This window comes from Rousettus aegyptiacus, unplaced genomic scaffold, assembly GCF_014176215.1.
Source record: "Rousettus aegyptiacus isolate mRouAeg1 unplaced genomic scaffold, mRouAeg1.p scaffold_m13_p_1, whole genome shotgun sequence".
Classification (NCBI taxonomy): domain Eukaryota; kingdom Metazoa; phylum Chordata; class Mammalia; order Chiroptera; family Pteropodidae; genus Rousettus; species Rousettus aegyptiacus.
Genome location: NW_023416284.1, coordinates 158,213,357 through 158,236,297, shown reverse-complemented (window position 1 = coordinate 158,236,297; position 22,941 = coordinate 158,213,357). Strand labels below are relative to the sequence as shown.

Below are 22,941 nucleotides of genomic sequence, written 5' to 3'. Positions count from 1 at the left end.
GGGCCATAATCAGGCTTCTCTCTGAATCAGGAGACAAACCACCCTGATTTAAATCAGGGTTCCCCAATCCCCAGGCCGAGGACTGGCACCGGTCTGTACCCACAGCCAGAGGTGAGCAGTGGGCTAGGGAGCGAAGTATCTGTATGTGCAGTGGCTCCCCAGCGCTAGCATCACTGCCTTGGCTCCACCTCAGCTCATCAGGCATTAGATTCTCATAGGAGCACTGGTCTCTAACGCCAAAAAGGTTTGAGACTGCCGTGATCCCTCTTCTCACCTCTTTCTGTTGCTTCCACAGTCCCACCAAGCTTCCTTCCTAGTAAATGACTAAGATTTCTTTCACAGTCTAAGATCAAAGATGAAAATAGTAATTTATATTATGGTTTCTAGTGAGGTAACATTGTAATAGTCATTTGTTAGAAACCTTATTTACAGTTTTTAGTATCTTTGAAGAGTCAAATATTATCATGTAGGGTCAGGATTTTATTGCGTGTAAAATATATGTACAATGATATAATAATAATAATAATAATAATAATAAGAGATAGGAAGCATAGGATTATCTTTGTCCTAGGTTTACTATGTGCTAAGTATTATGGTGAGTGCTTTGTCCACGCTCCCCAATAGTTTCTTTATTCCAATCCTATGAAACAAGCTGTATTATTCTTGTTTGATAGATGAAGGACCTATGTTTTAGAAAGGAGAAATAACATGTTCAAGCATACACACTTAATGTATTTAACTGGGTTGGTCTGACTTCTTCCATATTGTTGGAAATACTTATAAGCTTTATATAAGTGTTTTATCTTTTCCTAAGATCTATTTATTGAGAGAATAGAATCTGTTCTGTATGAATTGGTCAGGCAGCTGAAAAAGAAAAGAATTCTATTTTATATAATTTATGAGGTGTTTTAGATTGAGACTTTACAGCAGACTGTTAACAAATTCATAATACTTAGGAAATTAATTGCAGTTTTATTATACTATAGGATGTATCAGAACATTGGCTAAAATTTTTAACTTTTTTAAATGACAGAATTACTTACTCTTAGGCAAAAACAAGACTTCTCAGTTTTTCTCTTTCTGTATCCCTTTGCTTAGTTGAATGTTTCAAATATTTTCCATTTATTTATGCCACTTTAATTTAGTGTCTTTCGGATTTTCTATAAAACATGTATAGAAAATCTACAAACCATGGCAAATTAAATGGTGTCTAAGGTCCCTAAAACCCACAGAATTTTGTGAGATTGCAACCACTCAGAGCATAAGAGGTAAACATCAGCAATGTAATTAATGCCCTTGTCTCTCTCTCTCTCTCTCTTTTTTTCTTGCTTCTCATTGTTATTCATTGAAAATATTTGAAAACAGTAGGTATATACTAGGGTGAAAGTACATTCTTTTCTGTTTTACACTAAGTTGATAAGGCATATATTGCCTGAGATATCTATATCTCCTTTTAAAATGTAATTTTGAAAAAACAGTAGTTAAAATTGAGTGCTTCTGTTTTAAGGATTATATATCTATATGTATAAATTCTAATGAAAATAAGGCTTATACATTTGCATTCATTATCTCAGAGCATTTGTTACTACAGGCAACATTTTATTAAAAACCTTCATGGTAACAAGATGTATTGGTGAAAAGGCGTACAAATGCAAGTAATGTATACTTCCCTTGCATGGTGATTAAAATATATATTATTTCCCCAGTTTGAATTATGTACTGAAGACAAATTGTAGACAGCTTTGGAAGAGAAATAAATTGAAAAACATTCTTGCTTCTGAAGCTGAGCTTCATATCGTAACTTCATTATTTGTGTCTCAGATGTTGGAATTGTCTCAAATGTTAGTGACTCAGTTAGCCAATACTTATTGATTCTCACCCCTTCCTGAGTACAACGCTCTATTCTTTGGCTTGAAGTAGTATAGGGTATTGTCATCAGCAAGATGGCTTGTCTTCTTGAGGAGATGGTGAAGACACATAGAATAATTAAAGAATAGACAATAAGACAGAAGGAGCTGCCATTCATTTGATACTTATTTTGTGTCAAATTTAGAGTTGTTTCATGTATATAATGGGAACAAAAAAGCCATCTTCTTACTCTTACCTAAGGTTCAATTCCCTTTGGTGTCACATCGAGGAGAAGCATATATTCAAAATCAGAAAGATTTTGAAATAGCATGCATTTGCTGGAGACTCCTGCAGACTTATGTGTGTGAATATATGTATCAATGTATTTGTGTGTGTTTTTGATACTTTTGAGTATTTTTGACATAAGAAACCAAAGCACAGGATATTTTTTTCCTATGCAATAAATATTTAAAGGGATAAATATATTACATATATACCCCCCCCCCTCCAAAAAAAGATTTCTGTAAGGCACATGGTGTTATTATCTTTCTTGCAGATAAAGAGTCCAGTTCTACAAAAGGAAAAGTGAGTTGTGAAAGTCACTTAACTTTTATGTGATAGAACCAGGATTTGAACCAAATTTGATCTGGCTACAGAGTTCATTCTCTTAACTATATGCTTGCAAAAATAGACAAAATTGCAGATGTTTCTTAGTTTAAGATCTGTTTATTTCAACTGGACTTGGGAGAAATAGGAACTTTGCCCTTGTATATTTTTTCAAGCAGCTAAAAATGCAAACAACTTTGTTTCACTTAATTTATGGAATGTATTTGGATAAAACATTTAACAGCTGAATTTCTATTTAATTTTTTTATTGTAAAGGAATTTCTTAATAGAAATTTTATTGTACTATAGAGTTAAACTGCATGCATAACTTTTTAAATATAAATTAGGTCATCCTTTATTTCTTTTTTTTTTATTTTTTAAATGTTAGAAAACTTTTCTTAATTATTATTGAAAATAAATTATATTGATTTAAAAAATTATATAGATATTTATACGACCTCTCTTACTACTCTGTCCAGAATATCCAAAACAGTGTTTAACAGAAAGATTGAGGACATCTTGCATTTCTGATTTTAAAAAGAGTATTTGTGAATTTTCACAAATGAAATAATGATTTATGTAGATTTTGGTTAGCTATACTTTTTCAAAATGACGAAGATTTCTTCTAATCAAAAGATTTCTTCTTTGAAAATTTACTAAAAAGAACTCATTAAAGTAAAAAGATGATTTTCAAAAGTCTTCTTTGAATTTATAACAATTTTTCCCTGTTGTGCCATTTTAATTTTATTCATAATTTTTATATTATGCTTTGTTCTAAAAGAGAGAATCAATGTACAATTTGTAATACACTTTTATATAATTCGTAATATTCTATTCTACAACCAGCACAAAGCTATTCAAGGAGGATGAGATGTTGGAACAGAGGTACAATATAACTACACAATGGAAAATTCTTTTTCCTGATATAACTGTGGTCATTTTGTTTTTTTGTCTGTTTAGTTGTCCCCTTCTGTCACCATGTATTTGACCCCTTTTATCCTCTTTAACATCCCTGACCCCCTCCCACCCTGTAAACACCAAACTGTTGTCTGTGTCAGTTTTTTGTTGTTTATCATGTTTACATGCGAGTAAAATAATACAATTCTTGTCTTTTTCAGTCCGACTTATTTTGCCTAGCATGATACTCTTAAGATCCATTCATGTTGTTGCAAATGGCAGTATTTCATCTTTTCTTATGGTTGAGTAGTATTCAGTTGTATCTATGTATCAGTTTTTAATATTGAGATAAGTAAGTAGTAGATAGTTTTACTTTTTCTTAGATACAGCTTAGCAGGCAATCATATTTGACTATTGTCTCTATCACTAAATTATTTAGAATTAGCTTTTGAGCTTTTGGCAAGGTGGTATAGACACTTATGGAAAGCGATCTTGTTAACAAGTGGGGGCTTCTTCATTTACTAATCATTCGTTTTTTAATTCATTTACTTTCTGATACCTTTCATTGTTACACAGATAATTTGAGATGTGTTGGGGGGAAAAAAAAACCTCCTGGTAATAATAATGCAAATATAATTATAACATCCAGTTCAAGGCAAATAAACCTAAATTTTCCAGCCACTGAGGCCTATGTCATTTTTCTAGTTGAGCCTCAACTTAACATGCAAGCTTCCCAGTACCAACTTTAAAAGGAAACGCATGATGCATTACTTAGTTTTTTCTTTACTGTTAAGAGAGAACAAAGCCTTTCCTAGTTTTAAATTCTAAATCTTGGCGTCGAAGAGGAGGGCATAAACCGTAAAGTGGTGGTTCTTATTTTAAGGGGGTGAATCCCTATGAATAACTTTTTTAAAAATGTTTTTCTTCAGGAAAATTAAAGGAACTCATTTTCTTCCAAGAAAATGAATTTAGGGTGTGTAGACATAATTTTGTTCCAGTGTGCTTTTGTGCTTATTTTATTATTCTTTAATTATCTGTATTATAAATGATGAATTTATTTTCATGCTGAGTTTATTAAGTAAGCTAGGGCAGTGCTTCCCAAATTAAAAAATATAGGCATAGTCTCTGAATTCTTTGAAAGTTTTAAAAAATATTTTTATGAATGTAAAATTAATATACACTTATACATCTTATGATTAAGGTGATCTGGATGATTGAGAAATACTTCAGAGGCATTATTTGCATTTGTGTTGATGTTATATTTACATCTTTACTAAGCGAAAGTATAAATTGCATCATAAGTTAGGGCATAAATGAAAATTTAACAGTAACTCACATAGGGAGAAGTGATGGGAGAATTTAGTTACTCTGTGGCAGATATACATGCCATAAGCACGAGATATTGTAAACTGTGGCTTTATATTAGCTGATAGTATACCACTTTTACTATAATATTTTGTGCAGCTACTGAATTTGTATGTATTTTTCATTAAGAAAAAATAGAGTAAATAATCAGAAAATAATTTTTAATAAGTAGATTTAAATTTTTCTCAGTTTTGTATTTTAGAATGCATTATTAAATTTATTGGTCTATCAAAAACATAAATCAGTGGCCACAAATATCTGTGAACGGAAAATAAAGATTTAATAACAATGACTCAAAAGATGTATCATTGTGATCAAAATCAAAAGACTAAAACCCCAAAGGAATGTATTATATAAACAAACATACATATATTTTTTACTATTAAATGTAATAATTGCAATATTGATTCTGCCAAACATAATTTGTTATCTTAAATAGTGTTAATTGAATTTTATTGATTTTTTTACATTTATTTGTATGAGTAAACTCATCATAATACTCAGAGATTTATATCTGCGCAGTTTGCTAACATTGAAACCTGTGAGAAAGATTTTCTTTTTAAAGTTTGATATTTTACTCGTTTGAGAGAACTGAATCGCATTTACTCTTAAAGTGTTTTATGCCCCTAGAGCATGCTTTTTTGCACATTTGGAGGTTTTTAAGGTAAAAGTAATTAAAGCTTACCTAGTTATTGGGTCTGCTAGAACGGGAGGATTGAGACTGGTACCTGAAACAAATTCTATCAACAGAGAAAGTCTTGAAACTCTATCTGGTTGCCATGTTTATGTTATGAGCCTCATGACTTTACTCTGAAACTTCAGACCATTGAACTCTTAGCTATTTTTAATTACTTGATAGAGAACCAAGAAATAGTTTACACTTAGACAAAATGACTTATTTTAGGAGACAATGCTAGCTGGAGAAATCTTATTTTTCTTGTAGGTCATTTGAACAAATCTATTAAGTTTGTATAAGATTTAGATTCCCCAGGCTTCTGCATAATTCTTAATGCTTTACAACTCTCCTACCACCACCCTCTTTATCTGGTTTTGTTTTGGAGGGTGGTTATGGTAGTGGTTTTGATCTTTGGATTTCGTCCCAAATATGATCCTGGGCAACTAGACTGGTTCATGAAACCTCTTTTCATTACTACCCTAAAGAAATTGATTTTGAAGCTGTTTCTATCTGTCAAAGAAGTGTCAGACATGGCCTTCTGGTCAACATGGAGGAAGCCAATTAAGTTATCAAATAATAAAAAAAAGAAGAATCCGAGGCACTGTGGTATGACTAGTGCCCCTTGTGAGACTTTTTCTAAATGTAAGGATGTCCTTCACCCCCAGTCCTTCCGGAAAGCCCATTGGTTGCATCGCGTAAATTTCATCATGCAGCATATGTCATTGCAGCTTATTTATCACCATGGACTTGTTAGATTCTCATTTATGTATTTATTTATTTTTATTTTTCATGAGTAGAACAACATTTATTTGATTTTCTGTGTTCCAGGAAGCAATTTTAGGCCAAAACTACCATGGAGAGGATAATCACAATGGGGTTTCAATCACCATTAGTTCCAATTTTTTCTCTCCAAATACACAAGTCTGTTTTTGCATGCTGTCTGTTTCTTCTTCCTCAGGACACGATGTCTTTTAAATTAAATGCTGGTCTGTTTAAATATACTACAGTTTTAATAAGGAATTTTGATTTTATATTTGAAAAAAAATATATCAGGAGATGGTTGTTCAAATTCAAAGATGTGTTTAAGTAAGAGTCAAGAGATGAATATACTCAAGATACTCAAACTAATTATGTATGCTCTGAGTGCAAGACTAAGTGACTTTAATCCAGATGATGACAGTTTGATGTGGAGTCCTGGAAACTACCAAAATTGTGAAACTCTATTGAAATAACCTTTTGGTACAAGGTGTTAAGAACATTCTTGATTATCAGAGCTGGCCATATATGTTAGAGGTTTAGAATGAATTTATCTCTTGTCTTATGTAGTGTTCCTGTTACTATTAGTAATAAAAAGTTTTGCAACTAGAATGTTTTATTCCATGTTCCATAGTAATATGTATAATGGTATGACATTAATTTGATTACCCTTATAAATGTAATTTAATGTACTGTTAGGTTCATACAATATTTAAGATTTATTTGAAAAGTTTATAGTGAAAAACACAGTAGTAGTATGGAATTTACATATGTAAGCACATGTTTCACACATGTTTATAGCCAAGATCTTTTCTATAATGCAGAATTATATATTTAATTTCCTAGTGGACTTCTTCTCAGGTATATTTCACTAAAATTAATTCCTGCTCTTCATCCTTAGATGATATTTATTATTCTTATTAGAAGCCTTTCCTATATTTGATGAATTTTTTGCCTTATGAGTTCTCATGGCCTTAGAAAGAAATCAACACCTTTTGGCTGTCCTCATAGCTTAGGATACTGATAGGTGACCAAATCTCCACCATTCAGACCACCCAAAGGAACTTTGATTAGGAAGCAATTAACTGTAAAAAAAAGGAGGCATTATGAGGATTTTCTTCTGCAGAAAATGGAAGCGTAGACATCCAGGGGCAGCAAAGTATAAGACTCAACTTGGGTGTTGGGGGCAGTGTTGTCTGTGCCCAGCAGTGGTTCTCCACTGGAGAGGTCCTGGAGTATGTTTTGGTCAATTTTGGGGCTTTCTTATTTCCTTTCATAAGTTTCTTTTCCCTGAAAACAGTACAGCAGATTCTACTGTTAACAATAAAGAATTTAAACTCATCTTGTCCTCCAAATTTAATCTTGTTCAGTGCGCCAAGACTCAGGGAATGGCACCACTGTCTGTTTGGTTATATGAGTAAGAAATACAGTTGCACATTTTGGACACCTGTCTTTTCACTTTTATAGCTCATGAAACACAAGTTCTTGCCAATTTTTACGTCTTTTGCTTCCCGTCACCTCCAACATCTACTACCATAATTAAATATAATTCTTCTCTCTGGAATGCTACAACAATTTTCTAATGAGTCTCCCTTATTCATTATGCTCATTATCCCATCATCCCTCTATTCTTTACACTGTAGCCATAGTGATTTTTCTAATTGTAAATCTGTCTTAGGTAAGCCAACCTCTGCCTCCCCTAGCTTAAGTCTTTTCTATGTCTTCATATAACATTTAAGATTGAGACAAAAGTCTTTAGCATTGCCTAGAGACCTTCTTGATCTGTTTCCTTCCTGCGTGCTCATCCTCATCTCCCCCATTTTTCCTACCCTGCCTAACATGCAATCTCTCATGCATTATAATTTGCCTTGCCTCCAAGACTTTTGCATACATGGTTTCTGCTTCCTTAAATGATCTTTCTTCTTCTCTTCAGCTATAATAACTGTCATTTTTCAGATTACAGCTCTAACCTCACTTTCTCAGATAAAAAGGAAGGGATGAAATCATATCTCTCCATTATATGATCTCATAGCTAATCTCTCTTTTAAAGAGGTTAGTGTAGTTCTGTTTTGACATGTGTTTGTTGATGCTTTGATTATTTGTTTGATATTTCATACATGTGGAAGAAGCCTTATGAAGGTCAAATACTGAAATGATATTTATTAGAGCACTTTAAACTCATGTTAGTTTCCATGCAATTTAGGAAATATTTATATCATATTATTTCTTTGTAAACTATTTTTCACTTTGATAGGTAGTATAATATAGAAGCTAGAGAAGATGGTTTTAGTATTAAATTTGGATTGAATTCTGAGCAAGTCAAGTTATTTAACTTTTTTAAAGCCTCATATTCCTCTGTATGATGATAATATTTTACATATTAAATATCTTTCTCACTGGAAGTTTAGATGAATTATATAAGATATTTTTCTGTTCTAAGTATTTTTATTATTAATATATTTCAGTAAGCCTACATCACATTGCCATTAATGGAGCATCTGCTAAGTGTAGACCAGTCTGTAAAAGGCGTAGTCAGCAGTAATAGCTCTTAAAACGTTTACTATTGAGTTTGGTAAATTCTATACATTATAACACTACAAAGTGTAAATATAATATTTGTTAATTACTTATAAAGTTGTGATCAATTATAGGAATTTATGGAGAAGGTGGGACTTGAGCTTCACAGGGAAAGAAAAGAGAATACAAGCTTTCTAAGCCAAAAGGAAGAGTAAAACAAGGCAAAAATGTGCATTGTGTCATTATGGATTGTGAATTAGGAGTTCAGGCTGGTGATTTATGGCAAATAAGCACTGTAAGGTTTATATGGACCAGACTTGAGAGGATTTTGAGTACCAGATGGCATGTGTACAATATTATATCTTTCTGGACATGCACTTGATTGCTTCAATCAATAGAATCATGTTACATCTAATGAATGTATATCATGATGATTGGAGTAATCACTGCCAATTCACGGTGCTTGCAGAGTTTAGTCACTGCTTTAGGACCATTTAAAAGTAATCACTTTTTAAAAGTCATGTAAACAGTTCCTAGGGAGATACTTGATAATATAATAGTTAGAAAAAAAGATGTTGAAGATATACCTTTACTTCTGATTATTCTCAGGGTGAATAATTTGATCCTATTCTGTGTGCTTAAGCTGTTTCTATTTATCTTATGAATATTACTGAAATCTGAGAATATGTCTCAATAGAAGATCGAAAGATCTTTAAGTCAAAATATTGAAAATTTTAGAAGCTCCCACTTCTCTTTCATAAAAGAAAGACAACCTTCCTTTGAGAGGTGGAGAAACACCTGTGTTTGATTATTGGTCAAGTTCCCATTGTTACTTTTTTTTTTGGCTAAAACTCTTCTTTCTATTTAGCTTCTATAGTACACTCCAGAGGAAAGCTTTTAAAGGTAGTGTGGGAACTGAAATTTTGCAGTTTCTCAATGTTCGTGTTCTCCCATAGAGCCATGAGTTAGCATTTATGAAAACATTAAAGTACAATCCTCAGTTGGTCTCAGGGCAACAAGAACACTGTTGGGATGGAGGTCACTTGCATCCTGCAGCTTTTCTGGTTATGTTTAAGAGGAATGTTTTGTTGGAGGAATACTCTGAGTTGATTGGTTTTGCTAAGAGGAAGTTGAATTAATTATATAACAATAGTCAGAAAATTATTTGCATGCTCTTTCTTTTCTCACTATTAACCAATATAGCACTTCACATTTTGAGCAGGTGAGATTTTTTTTTTTTAACAGCTGGATTAGCACCATTGGAAGTTGAGTAGCTTATCCTAGAGAACAGTGACATCATTCATTGTTATACTTTGCTCTAGTATTGAGAACCACAAATTCCATGAGAGCTATCTTAAATTAATATAGGCTCCAGAGACTTACAAAATGTTTCAGAATTTTTTTTTTTTATTATTGTTAGATTCTTGAATTATAGAAGGTTAATCATGTTGTGATCAAAAGCAACAGCCTCAACATTTGAGGTAATGATACCTTTCTCTTTTGGTTTTTGATTTCAGAGGACCTCAGTTTTTGTTGTTGTTGTTGTTATTGCTGTTGTTGTTTTTGTTGTTATATTCGTATGGTGCAGTTGCTTGGGTATACAAAATACATAACACCATTTTCTCTACCACCCTGTTTTTCCCTCTTTTCTCTTGTCTTTCCAAATCTTACAGATTAAAGCGTACGTACTTACTTCTCTGTTTCTTCATTCACTTGAATTCTTTTCTTTCTTTCTCTATATTCATCCTGTTCCCCTTAATATCTTATACTCTCAATTCTCATTTGCTATTCTTTCTCTTCCTTTGTTTCATGCTTTCTAAGGAAGGTTTACTTTTAAAAGTAAGCAGATTTTTGATTTAGATAATACTTTGTAAATACAAAAGTAAAAGAATGTTTTTACTTTGAGAGTTTCAATTTCTGGAATCCCCACAACAGTGCTTTCAAACAGTACTTTTATATCAAAACACTTATCTTTCGTAGGCCTAAGATTTTTGTCATGAAAATGATAGAGAAGTGGATGGTTTGGGTGGTTGGTGTTAGAGCCAAACTACAAAACAGATCTCTGATTTCAGAGTCTGAATTTTTAACCATTTCAAAGATAGGAGTATGATTTCACTTGGATGACAGTGTAATAAATGTTATTTCTTCCTTTTGAATATTTTATAAAAAGTGTCTATTGTAATTTGGAACTTTCATAGTTTAATAAAGAAAGTAGCTTACTTGGTTGGCCATTGAATTGCTCCTCTGGCCTGAGTACCCTTGAGCATGAAAACTCAGTTGGAAATTTTACTCAACTTGAGTTCGCTAATTGATCATTACTTACCATTTGCTTATTCAGGAGTAATTGTTGACTTTTATTATTAATGTCGAGTCAAAATAAAGCCTCATTCTGATATATTAACACAGATTTTTGATACCTTCAGGCATGCTATGATTACTGAGTAGAATATTTTGATTTCGGAATTATCCATCTATATGGAAAGATCTATACTCATTCCCTATTGACCTTAAGTTTTTGCCTTCAGTTATTAACAGAGTTAAAGTATATCCAGACCATAGGCTGGAATGTACTCGGAATTGTTAGTACGATATTTAGTCTTTTGGCATTTTGCAGAAATTGCAAACTGTACTACCTTCTCTTACCTTTCACTGTTCTTTTCAATCTTAGTTCTTTTGAAAATGCAAGTGATGATTGCAAAACTGGCTGTTGGACAAAAACTCTCTTACCATAGTAATGTAACTCAGATTATTCTCTTACAAGTTACTTTTAATTTAGCAGATGCTTCTCAAACATTGCAGTACCACATAACAGAAAAGCAATGCAGATTGGAGAGCCATGGGGGTGAAGGTGCCACAATTTCAGAAACTGGAAAAATCTTAGACCAGAAGATCTTAAGCTTATATCTATATGTCATTCACTATTGTGTTGTGTGCGTGTGTGTGTGTGTGTGTGTGTGTGTGTGTGTGTGTGTTTCCAGGGAGAGTATTTTACATTTATTTACATCACCTTTCAAAGGAAGGAAAGGAAGGATGGGAGGAAGGTAGGAAAGGTAAAGAGAGGGAGGAAGGGAGAAAAGGAGGAAGAGGGAAGGGAGGAAGAACCAGAAGGGAAGATTAGAAAGAAATAGATAAGAACGAACTGGGAAGGAGGATTGGCACACTGGGGTAAAAGGAGTTAAGTAGAATTGTAAAGGCAAGGGTTGAGAAAGGTTCAAGTGTCACTAAACTGGAAATATTTAAGTATGCAACTTTTTAACATTATCATTTCATTTTTTAATTTGAAAATGTTCTTTTTATACATTTTCCAGTTTTATTATCTCCACTATTTGTTAGAGAGAAGAATGAGGCAAAAATGTTAATGACCTTCCTAATTAGCATGTTGTAGCACACGTAGACCATCTCATTTAGTCTTGACAGTATACCAAATGAAAATGGTGGTCAGAGTACAGGCCACATAGATTCGTGCTTTTGCTTTCTAAGATGTGGAGGAAAGAGATAAAACTATAGCACAACATTTGGCCCTGTTTCTGAATCTTAACACGCAGCAGATAAACTCCTTGGGGAGACTAGTCTTCCAAGAATGAGAACTATTGTGCTAATTTTACCTGAATCCTTCTATTTAGTCTTTTGTGTTGTCTTTAAATTTTAAAACTTGTTCTCTGAAATCAAGACTCTTTGTATTTTCAAATGTAACTTGGCTATCTAGAACAAATACAAAGCCCTTACTCAGAGATTGCGTAAAGTTTTATGCCAGCAGAATGTTAATGAAACAGTTTTATATTTCGCCAAGGCAGTGGGAAGGGTATTGTAGGGGGGATAAAGTTGCTGGAAATGGAAAACTGCGAAGATCTAAGTTCAGTCCTTTTGTATTGAAGTTTGAGGGACAAGTTTACTTTTTTCAGTCTGACATTTTATAATTCGTGCCTCATTCTCTCTTTTAGAAACAAACTGTGTGGTATACAGGGTGAACTGCATTAGAATAGAGGCATTATCTTAGAAATAATAATATGTAAAAGTTTGAGTAATTAATAATGGAGCACGCAAAAAAAGTGAGGGCACCGATGTCAACCTTTCCCAGATAATGGAATCTCTTGGGGGAATTGTTAAGATTGAGAACATTGTTTAAAGTCATTTCAGATTCAATAATTTTTTTTTGTTCTGTGTCTGCAAAAACAATATTGTTATGATTTTTAAAATTCTAAATTTTTTCTTGCCTTTGGTTGAGTTCACCAAGAGTTTATAGGTGCAAAATCCCTCTGTTACATGCTAGAGTGAAAAGGAGATTTCTTTTCTTAAAAAGCTTGCTCTAAGGCTGGGGAGATTCACAGATAGATATGATACTTAAGAGAGCATTAGAGAAGTATAGAAGTGCTATGGAGAGCAGGAAACACAAATAGATAGTTGTCAGATCTTGTCATTAAAAAAATAAAACATTCCCGTTATGAATGCTTCAAACATTGGTCTGGACTTTTGAATGGATAAGATAGATGAATTCCAGACTTCCTGAGGAGTTTTTCAATCAAGTAAACAAATTAAAATCAGTATGTGGCAATACCTATGCAGGAGATAATGAAGAGTGACATATTAGAAATAATCTTAGGAGGAACTACTTTAGTTAAGAGACCAAAGAATGCTTCACCAATAGATAACATTTGAACTGAGACCTCGACGATGAAAATAAGCCGGCTGAGGAGAGAGCATTCTAAGCAGAGGAAAATCTAGTGTGAAAACACTGAGCCAGGTCTAAGCTTGGATTTTAAAGGGCAGAAGGAAGCCCATTGTATCTAAAGCACATTGAATAAAGGAAGAAAAGGGTAGGAGATAATGTGAGAGAGGAAGTTAGGGGCCAGATTATGTCGAGGCTGATAGGATCAAATAAAGAGCTTAGATTTTACTCTTATTGCATCGTGGGGATGAGAAGAGATTAATTGTATGTTTTGAAAAAAAAAAAAAAATCCCCAAAACCTGGGTATCTGGAGAAAGCTACTGTAGGGTTGCTGGTGCGGAAACTCTGAAACCTATTAGCCTATTGTAGTTGTCCTCCTGAGAGATGATAAGAGCTTGATAAAACTGATGAAGATGAAGAGAAGTGAATGGACTGAGGAGATAGTTTGCAATTGAATTATAAGAGAAATGTGAAGAAAAGGGGAAAATCAAATTGATTCCTAGGTTCTTAGTTTTAGTAACTTGGTATATTATGTTCCTACCTAATCAGATGAATCAAAATGGCGTTGGTGAAGCTTGTAAAAAGTTAATGAGGAACCGAAAGATGTGAAAAATAGGCCAGTGGCATTGCAAGGTAGTAGTAACAGAAATGCTTAGACATCAAAACAACAAAAATTCATGCTAATGGGCTGGAACCCGAGTCATGATTTTGGTTGTTATTCTTCTCTCTACCCAGTGATCCTGATTATTACTTCTTCAGCTGGCTGGGCATGAAACTGTTATTGCTGTACAGTATCTTTAGTTTTTTATGCCAATAGTTTATGACATATTCTTCATTTCTACTGGAAAAACTTCAATGCCAGGAACTAACTGTTTAGTACAATTTGTTGGTGCTTTGGTAGCTATTCAAAGTGGTCTTCAGAACACATAAGCATGCTCTTCTTATGAGGATTGAATATTACTTAGCCGTTAGAGTTGGTCTAGAACTATACCTTTGGCTCTCCTGGATCTGCAGTCTTCAGCCTTCATAGTCCCGTTTCTAATATACCCTTCAAATTTATACTGGTGTAAAAATTCAGCTTTTTAAATTTTTATTCTTAAGATATCCAATATGCCAGCAAAGATTTTTGATTTGTAGAGTATATTTTTATACCCTGCAAAGAACGAATGAGTGAAAAAAACTCTATAAATAATAACACTGATAATGTCCTTATTGGTGCATGAAGATAAAAATAATATTAAAATATAGTGGTCTTCACATATATTAATCTGAAAGATCCTTTCAGGATTTTTGAGATCAAAACTGTTGCCATAATAACAATAAGATAGTCCCCCCCCCCTTATTTTCTCATAAGTATATACTAGAATTTTCCAGAGGCTACATGATGTATGATATTACAACAAATTGAATGGAGAATCATAAATGATATTCTAGGTATATTCTATTAAGTCATACAGTAAAGAGATTTACAAAAATGTAAAAACAGTATCTCCATATGATTTTTTGGAAAATATAGTCAGTTTTAAATGAATTCTTATATTACTTAGGTTAACATAATTTATTATTTTTAATATTAACTGAATTAATAAAGGTTTTTTATATTTCTTCATTTGAATTTCTAATATGGTCAATATTGATAACTAGAACTAACAGAAATGAAGGTTCCTTGATGTGCTTTGTAATTTTTAAGAGTGGGAAAGGAGTCCTGAGACTAAATGTATGAGAAGTATTGCTAAATAGAAGGATTCGTATGTACACGAGCAGCTCAAACAAAAATAGTTGCTACATACTTCCAAATACTGTATGCTGTTCCATCAGATGATTCTGTTTGAAAGCAGCATAAACCATGTCCAATTGTTTGTTTATTTTTGTTATTATTTTAATGTTTTCTGAAAATTTACCATATATATATGTAGAGCTGGTACTGCTTCAACAGTTATGTGTTCTTATATTTGAAGAGCTCGTTTCTCTGTCTCCTTATTTATTGAGTCATTCAACTAACTAACTGACAAGTTTCTATTGAATTTCTACTGTATTCAAACCCTTGTTAGATACTATGCTGGATATCACTTCTTTATTATCTGCTCTGTGATAGGGAGCTTGACCCTTTAAGCACTTCTTTGTAGCTAGCATATTGTTAAGCTTTGTCAGTAGAGGGTGTCAAAGGGGCAGTTTAGTGGGAAAGAACTTCCGACTGGTCGAATTGCGCTTCTATTTCATTTTCTGAATAACCGAAAGTTACCCAGTGCATGCAGTCCCTCAGTGAGCTTGGAGCCTCAGCCTTGGCCTGGTGACCACCTTGCTGTAGGTCCCCCAATGTGCACACGGTGATCCCCAGGCCTCATGCCACCCTGTTGTAAGGAAATGTTTCCTACCTGCCTAGTAGCTGTGGACTAGCTCTAGCCTGAGTTGCCCAACAAACACCTTCACCGTCCTGTGGGCTGCAACCATACCTTTTAAGGAAGTCTGATCCTCAGCAACATTCCTCCTCTTGGCAAATATTTCCTCGTTTGGGGTATCATGGTTATTTTTAGGGTTCTCTTAACAACTTTGAAGTGTCTACCCTCTTAATCTTAATAATTCTTATACCTTTACTGTTAGATTTACTGTGTGGTTTCTGTCTTCTGATGGGACTCTGAATGAATCAGGTACTTTCTAAGAGAACGTTATTACTCTTCTGAGGGAGGTGAATGATTCGTATATAAATTACTTAAAATTTGTACAATAGCAGTGCATAATTAAAGGCTGGAATCAAAAAGGCAGAACCTTCGAGGTAGGGAAATTTCTACTTGAGCTGGGACTGAGGAAGAACAATGAGTAGAAGTTGGCTAGCGGCTTAGCTGAGAGGTTTTCTTATAAGAGCATGAGCCCATCTGGAGAGGAAAGCTCTCATGCTATGTGGAGAAAATAGTGAGGGCTCTGTCAGGTTGGAGGAGGTGGTTTGTGAGGAGAAGTAGTGCGAAGTAAACTGGCAAAAATATTTTGGTACCATGGCATGGAGCATTGTAAGTACCAAACAGAAAAGTACAAATTCCTCTTAATTTACTTTCTAGGGCACAGCCAATGGATTTTGAATAGGATCTGACAATAAAAACATGTTTGTGTACTAAAGGATCTATATAAATAAGAGAGATTTAGGAAGAAGTATGGAAACTTATTTATTATTCATGATTTTCTTTTCAGTTAATCCTATTTCCTGTGTTATGCTATTTCTAGAAGTATAGCTTAAAGATAAGAATTTCATTAAGACATACAATTCATATGGCATTATTTATTCATCTAGATATTAGGCTGTGGTGTTTATGAATATGGGACTTGTTTTCTTTGGCTGTTCTTTTCAATAAAAAATGCTGTTTAGTCTAAGTGCTCCTTGCATTTCTCTCTCTCTTTTTTAATGAATTGCAATAAGAAGTTCCTGAGTTTTGTATTTTTTTGTTGTTGTTCTTGAAAGCAAACCAAGATGCTGTTAATCTGTAGGATGCAAATAGGATTTATTTTTAAAAGGCCAAATACTTGTTTTATTTCCTAAGTATTTATCATTATTCATTTAATGTTTCTCATGTAAGATAGTATTAATGCAGTTTCTCTCTCTCTTTCACTCTCTCTCTCTCTCTCTCTCTCTCTCTCTCTCTCTCTCTCTCTCTCACAAATCTATTGCATGTTCATTGTGGAACATTCAATGAGTATACATAAACAAAAGTAAAAACAGGAGACAATTACAGCTCCCCCTAATAATACAGCTAACATTTTACTACATATTCTTTTCTTCTTCTTCTTCTTCTTTTTTTTTTTTACAGTCACATGTACATATTTATGGGCACACACACTTTTACATATATTAATACACATACATTTACAGAAATGGGTTTATTTAATATTTTTTCATAAGTGAGTACATTTTATAACATGATTATTTTACTTAATATATTGTGAATATTTTCCATTAATTTTGTTAATATCATCCTTAATGATTATATAATTATTCAGCAAACTGATTTACCATGATTTTTCAAATTGCCTATTATTGGACCTTTAAAACACCTATCTTTCTCTCTATTTTAAACAGTGTTATAGGATGAACATTTTTTAAAGCTCTATCTTTGTACATATACACAATTATATATCTGGGGTATATGCCTGGCTTTGGAATTGCCAGACCAAAGGGGAGATATCTCTTTTAAAAGTTTTGATTTGCATTACCAAATTGCTCTTCAGAAAGGTTATACTTAAAGAAATACATTATGAGCTAAAAAATTTTCCTCCTATGTCTTAAATTCTATATTTAAGAACTCTGTTGCCCAAGAGACTGTAAGGAATATTTATTCGTAAGGCCACATTAAAGAAGTTACATTAATTAAAAGTTAGTACATTATATGTGCTTGCACACGGATATTTCATTATTAGTTTTGAGATACCTAAATCACAACTAAATAGAACTGAATTCATTAGAAATCTGAGGGGTTAGTCATCTGGTAACAGAACAATTGTAAGTAAGCTTAAATTATAACGTAAAGAATGAGAGTAATGTATATTGTAAAATTTTCTGACTCTGACAGAGTTGATAATCATTTATTCTGGGAGACTGAAAGTAATTTTTATAAGTTAATAAGAACAGGCACAGTGTTCTCTATGCTTGTCATGATAGAAGGGAAATCTTATATCAAGTAGGCAGCTACCTTCATGGTGCCTTCTAGGTAAATTGCCACTATATGAAGTCAGTTGAGGAATTTTAGATGGCTTTTTCCTGCTAGTGCTTGCTTCTTCCTTCCTGGAACTGTGCAATAAATACATATTATTTCATAACACTCAGAAAATGTAGCAGTAGTCAGTTTCATTGAAAAAAGAATCCCATTTGGCAGAAACATTATAGAAATGAAATATCAGCGCTTTTCAAAAATCATATTTAACTTGCATAGAATGCCCTTGAAATGCTGAAATAGCTTGGACAAGGTTTTATTTTGTGACTTTTGTCTTTCTAATGATCAGATTAGTAGTTTCTACAAATCGATATACTTTGCTCATCCTCTTTCCTTAATATGAAAATTATTATGGCTTAAAGCTACAACTGGCTGGAAATTGCTAAGTGGTCTTAATGGTAAACATCATACTATATAACTAAAATGTGAGGAAGACAATATTTTATTCCAAAGTTTGTTTTATAATGGAAGAAAATAACTTTTTGAAAACCTGTAAGTCATTTGGACAGCATTTCTTTAAAATTGACAATCAGAAGTCATGATTGATACGTAACATAAAAAATAATTTAAATGCCTTACTGCTGTAATATGTCACTGAAAAAAACTTGTAGCAGTGGAGAATCAGGTCACAGGTTTGTGAAGAAGCTGAGGCCTAATAACACTAAGTAACTTATCCAAGATCTCAGTCCTGGTCATAGTTAAATGCAATAATTGGCCTGTTTGTGCTATGGTGAGTCTGAAAGACATCTCCTTAAACAGCCATGGACTTCAGAATGTGAATATAACCAAAATAGAAACATCCTGCTTCTATAAATTAGGTCGAGATCCAGGATATCCTGTTAAAAAAATGTCATAACTTCTCCCAAAATACACATGTTCAATTTATTTATTAGTATAAAATCTATGAGAATTATGAAGGGAAAAAATGAAAAAAAATCCAGGTTACAAAAGAGGATGAGAACTGGAAAAATGAAGTGAAAGTAATGTCAATAACTATTCCCTATATTAAGCTTATTCTATACTTGTCCTGATAGTGTTATCATATGAAATCTTCACAAAAGCTCTGAATTTTAGAGTACCACCAAATGGGAATTGATAATGTTTAAAGTTTTGATTTCTTATGCAGTAGAACTAATCTTATCTTCTATGATTTGAACCTGTTAATTGAACTAGTTAGATTGCTAGTCAATAAATGTTTAGTGTGTCACTGGGAAAATTTACTGTGTTTTAGGGAGGAAACCCAAAGGGTTGATTAATTTTATAAGTTGGTTAGGAATAGAGGTCCATATATAACCCTCGTAACACTGATTTCTGTGACACTGTACTTAATACATTTTGGTTGAAATTGCATCCTAGGGAAAAATATTATACAATAAAATTTGCATTCTACCTTAAGTGTGATAACTAGATATATTTCTATGTTTGTTATATCTGTCTTTGTTAAAATACACAGTGACATGAGAAACATTGTTTATTTTTCTGGAGATGTCCTTGGAATAATACGAGCAGCTGGTATTTAATTCCCATTTTTGTACTTAACACCACATAACCTGTGTCTGCCGTGTAGAGACTGTATGTATGTTTGAGGGTGGGTCTGTGAAGTGCTATGAATATAGGACTATGTATATACTATGCCTTCCCAAGATAGATCTTTATTAAGATAAAGGAAGTGGAGTAGATTAGTAGTTTTCAAACTAGACTTCCTGCAGCTATTGAAGAACATAGGGTCAATCGCCATGGTAAACATCTGATAGCTTCATGGGTGAAACTTCAGGTAAGTAAATCTACCAATGCCAGATTCTCAGCTCTAGAAATTTGACATTCTAAACTTCAGTTCTCATACTTACATTGGAAAGTATCCTTTTTTTCTGAACTGAAATTCAGAGTGGTTAGTACGGTGCAAAAGATCACACAGCTTCTATAAATAGTGATTTTGGGATTAGAAATCAGAATGGATTTCAGTGCCTACACTCTTAGCCCATCTCCTGCAATAGTATTATGACTAGGGAAAAGGAATTATGCACACTTAAAGATGCACCAGGCCTAGAAGGTACCGCTTTGTTTGTTTGATAGTGAAAGACCTTTGCTTAGCAACACAAGATTTTTTAGATTGGGATCTGGATTTATACCAGGCTCTGCCTATTTGACCTTTCAAATAGTCAAAGACTACTTAATATTGAATAAGTTACTAATTATTCATCAATTTTCTGATTTGTAAAATAGAAATAATAGATTATCACAGAGAGAAAATGTATAAATACATGTTATGTACTTTGATCAACGTCTGTTTGTTACCTAATAAGAAGTCAATTTGCTGACTTATTTAGTGTTTTTCTATGGCTCTGTTCTGGAAGACATGGTCTTCTGTGTTAAATTTAACACTCAGAATGGATTGATATCATTTTTAATATTCTATTTTATATTCTCCTTTGCTTATATATTTATTTAGTTTTATTATATGTAATGTCATTTCAGGTTCCTATATGATAGTGGACTCTTCAGATCATGACCCTGGAGAAAAAGCCAGACTTCAGCTGCCTACAATGAAGGAGAACGACACTCACTGTATTGATTTCAGTTACCTGTTATATAGCCAGAAAGGGCTGAACCCTGGCACTTTGAACATATTAGTTAGAGTGAATAAAGGACCTCTTGCCAATCCAATTTGGAATGTGACTGGATTCACAGGTAGAGATTGGCTTCGGGCTGAGCTTGCAGTGAGCACCTTTTGGCCCAATGAATATCAGGTAATCAACTATTCTTTTCTGGTTTATGCTTTGGTGTTATTGGATCTCACTTTGTATTTAATACTTACAGGTAAATTCTGGTTCCATAGGGAATGAGACATTGTCCCTCTAGCCCTCCCTCACCCTGTTCTTGAGTAAGTGTTTAACTACCTTGGCACAAAACCTTTGAAAATAGAGAAAATATTTCCACATATAGAAAAAAAATAGTTTAGGTTTGAAATTTGTTGGTTGTTTGGCAAAGAGCCCCTACGTATTGACAGATATATTTCTATATCTCTGTTCAGGAAAAAATAGTATTTTTGATAGATGCAATATTCAGACTGGATTGATTTACTCACATCTTCAAAGGAACATTTGGGGAAAAAAAACCATGAAATAGTGTTTCATGAGTTATGTTATCTAAGGGGGAGGCATTTTGAATAATTATTTATATTGTTGTCAATTACATGAAGTATAAAACTAAGCCAACAAAAAAAGAAAAGCTTTCACATATCTTTGGATTCTTTCTCCCTAAAAATGCTTGATTTGATTATGATTGAATCAGACACTGAATAGTGTCAGTACCTACTTTGCAATTTGTATAACTTGAGTTTATATGGTTTAACAAAAATGTCCATTTATGTTTAGAGAGTTGCTCAGTAAACCTCACTGTGAGGTTCAGTTCCTGGAAACAGAAAGTTACTTCTTTTTGAAAGTTCACATTTGTGAACTCGACATTTAAACTTTCAAATGACTTGCTTATTTGTAGCTTATTATAGAACTTAATGGGAATGTGTTTATGTAAAAAAATATTATGTTCAGTGAGTAATTTATACTAAGAACAGTTTCATTTCTGCTTTTTAAAAATTATTTCTTCAGGTTAGGTTTGTCTTTATTCTCGAGGAAGGAGCAAATTTAATATATTGTTTTAACCGCTTTGCTTTGAGTTGATTTTCTATTTTATTAAAAGCCTCTTCATAGTTATGGTTCCACAGGTAAGGTTTTCCATTCAGGGAAAAGTTTCTATTAAGATTTCAATGGATTTTTTATTAAGGTACTACTTGCTTCTAGTATTCCACAACAGAAAGATGTTTTTCTTCAGTTGAGGAGAGCCAGCCTTACGCTTTTCCTTGGTTTACAGGTTTGGGAGGACTGAATATTTGGTAGCTGGGTGAGGGAGAGTATGAAACCTGTGCTGAAGCCCTGGAAGCAGTATCTCTGGGCTCATCTCTGACAATAGTACAGTGATTTCTGTTATTGCTGTGTTACCCTCAGGAAGAATTGTTCTTATACTGACTTCACAGAGACTCTGTTATTGGAGCTTAAGATACACAAATGAAAAAGCTTTGCTTCTGAAAAATAAACCGTCAATACATAGAGCCTCTTTAAAATAAATTAAGGCCCAAATAAAAAATCTAGCAAAATCGTTAAAAACTTGGGTTCTAGAGTCATATTGCATGTATTCAGCCTGGTTTGCTCTTTGCTACCTGTGTAGATTGTTTGTTAAGGAATCAAATAGTTTGTTGTACCTTAAAAAAAATAGAAGTAGATTTTGATAAATCAAACGAATAATATATCTAAAGTATCATACTTCTGTTCCTTTATGACTAAGAAATGGTGTATACATATAATTACCTTTTCTTAAATTTTTAAAGATCTATTTTGGAATCTTTGGTATTAATAACTTTTTTTTTTATTTGTTATGGCACGGATTCTACATTGTTAATTTTAATGTTGAATTATTGTGTCTAAAACTGGATGAATGCTTCTTTGTTTGGTCTCATTTTGCATGACAAAGTTTCCCAGCTTCTTGTACCTTCCATGTTTTCAAACAAGGAGAGCAAAAAGTGCCCGTGCAAGTTTCAACCTGGCCAATGAGATCTTATTGGAGATCTCTTGTCAGAGAAAAAGATTATGAAATACATGGAATCTGTGGATAAATGTCCCTTTGTTGTAGATTGAAATTTATGCCACAGGTCATTCTTAAGTGATTACTTTGCTTTCATATCTTTTTCTTTAACATGCAAAACTTAAATTGTTAAGAGTGAATAACTGAGTAGAATATTTTTCATGTGCTTAGTGCTCAGTAAATTATTTGATTGATGTTTTCATTGATTCTGTCATTTAGATACATAGTTGAGCCTGAACATCAGTGATTAGAAACAACCAGCATAACATAAACTATAT

The 22,941-nt window shown here is 33.1% G+C and overlaps 1 protein-coding gene across 9 annotated transcripts in view; it reads left to right on the top strand.

The window, feature by feature from the left end:
* Positions 1-22,941, top strand: part of PTPRK (protein tyrosine phosphatase receptor type K) — a 474,269-nt gene that overhangs the window by 164,883 nt on the left and 286,445 nt on the right. For all 9 annotated transcript variants that reach the window (XM_016157105.2, XM_016157108.2, XM_016157109.2 and 6 more), the window contains exon 3: positions 20,504-20,775. In XM_016157105.2, coding sequence (XP_016012591.1) covers positions 20,504-20,775 — 272 coding nt within the window. The remainder of the gene's footprint in view (positions 1-20,503; positions 20,776-22,941) is intronic.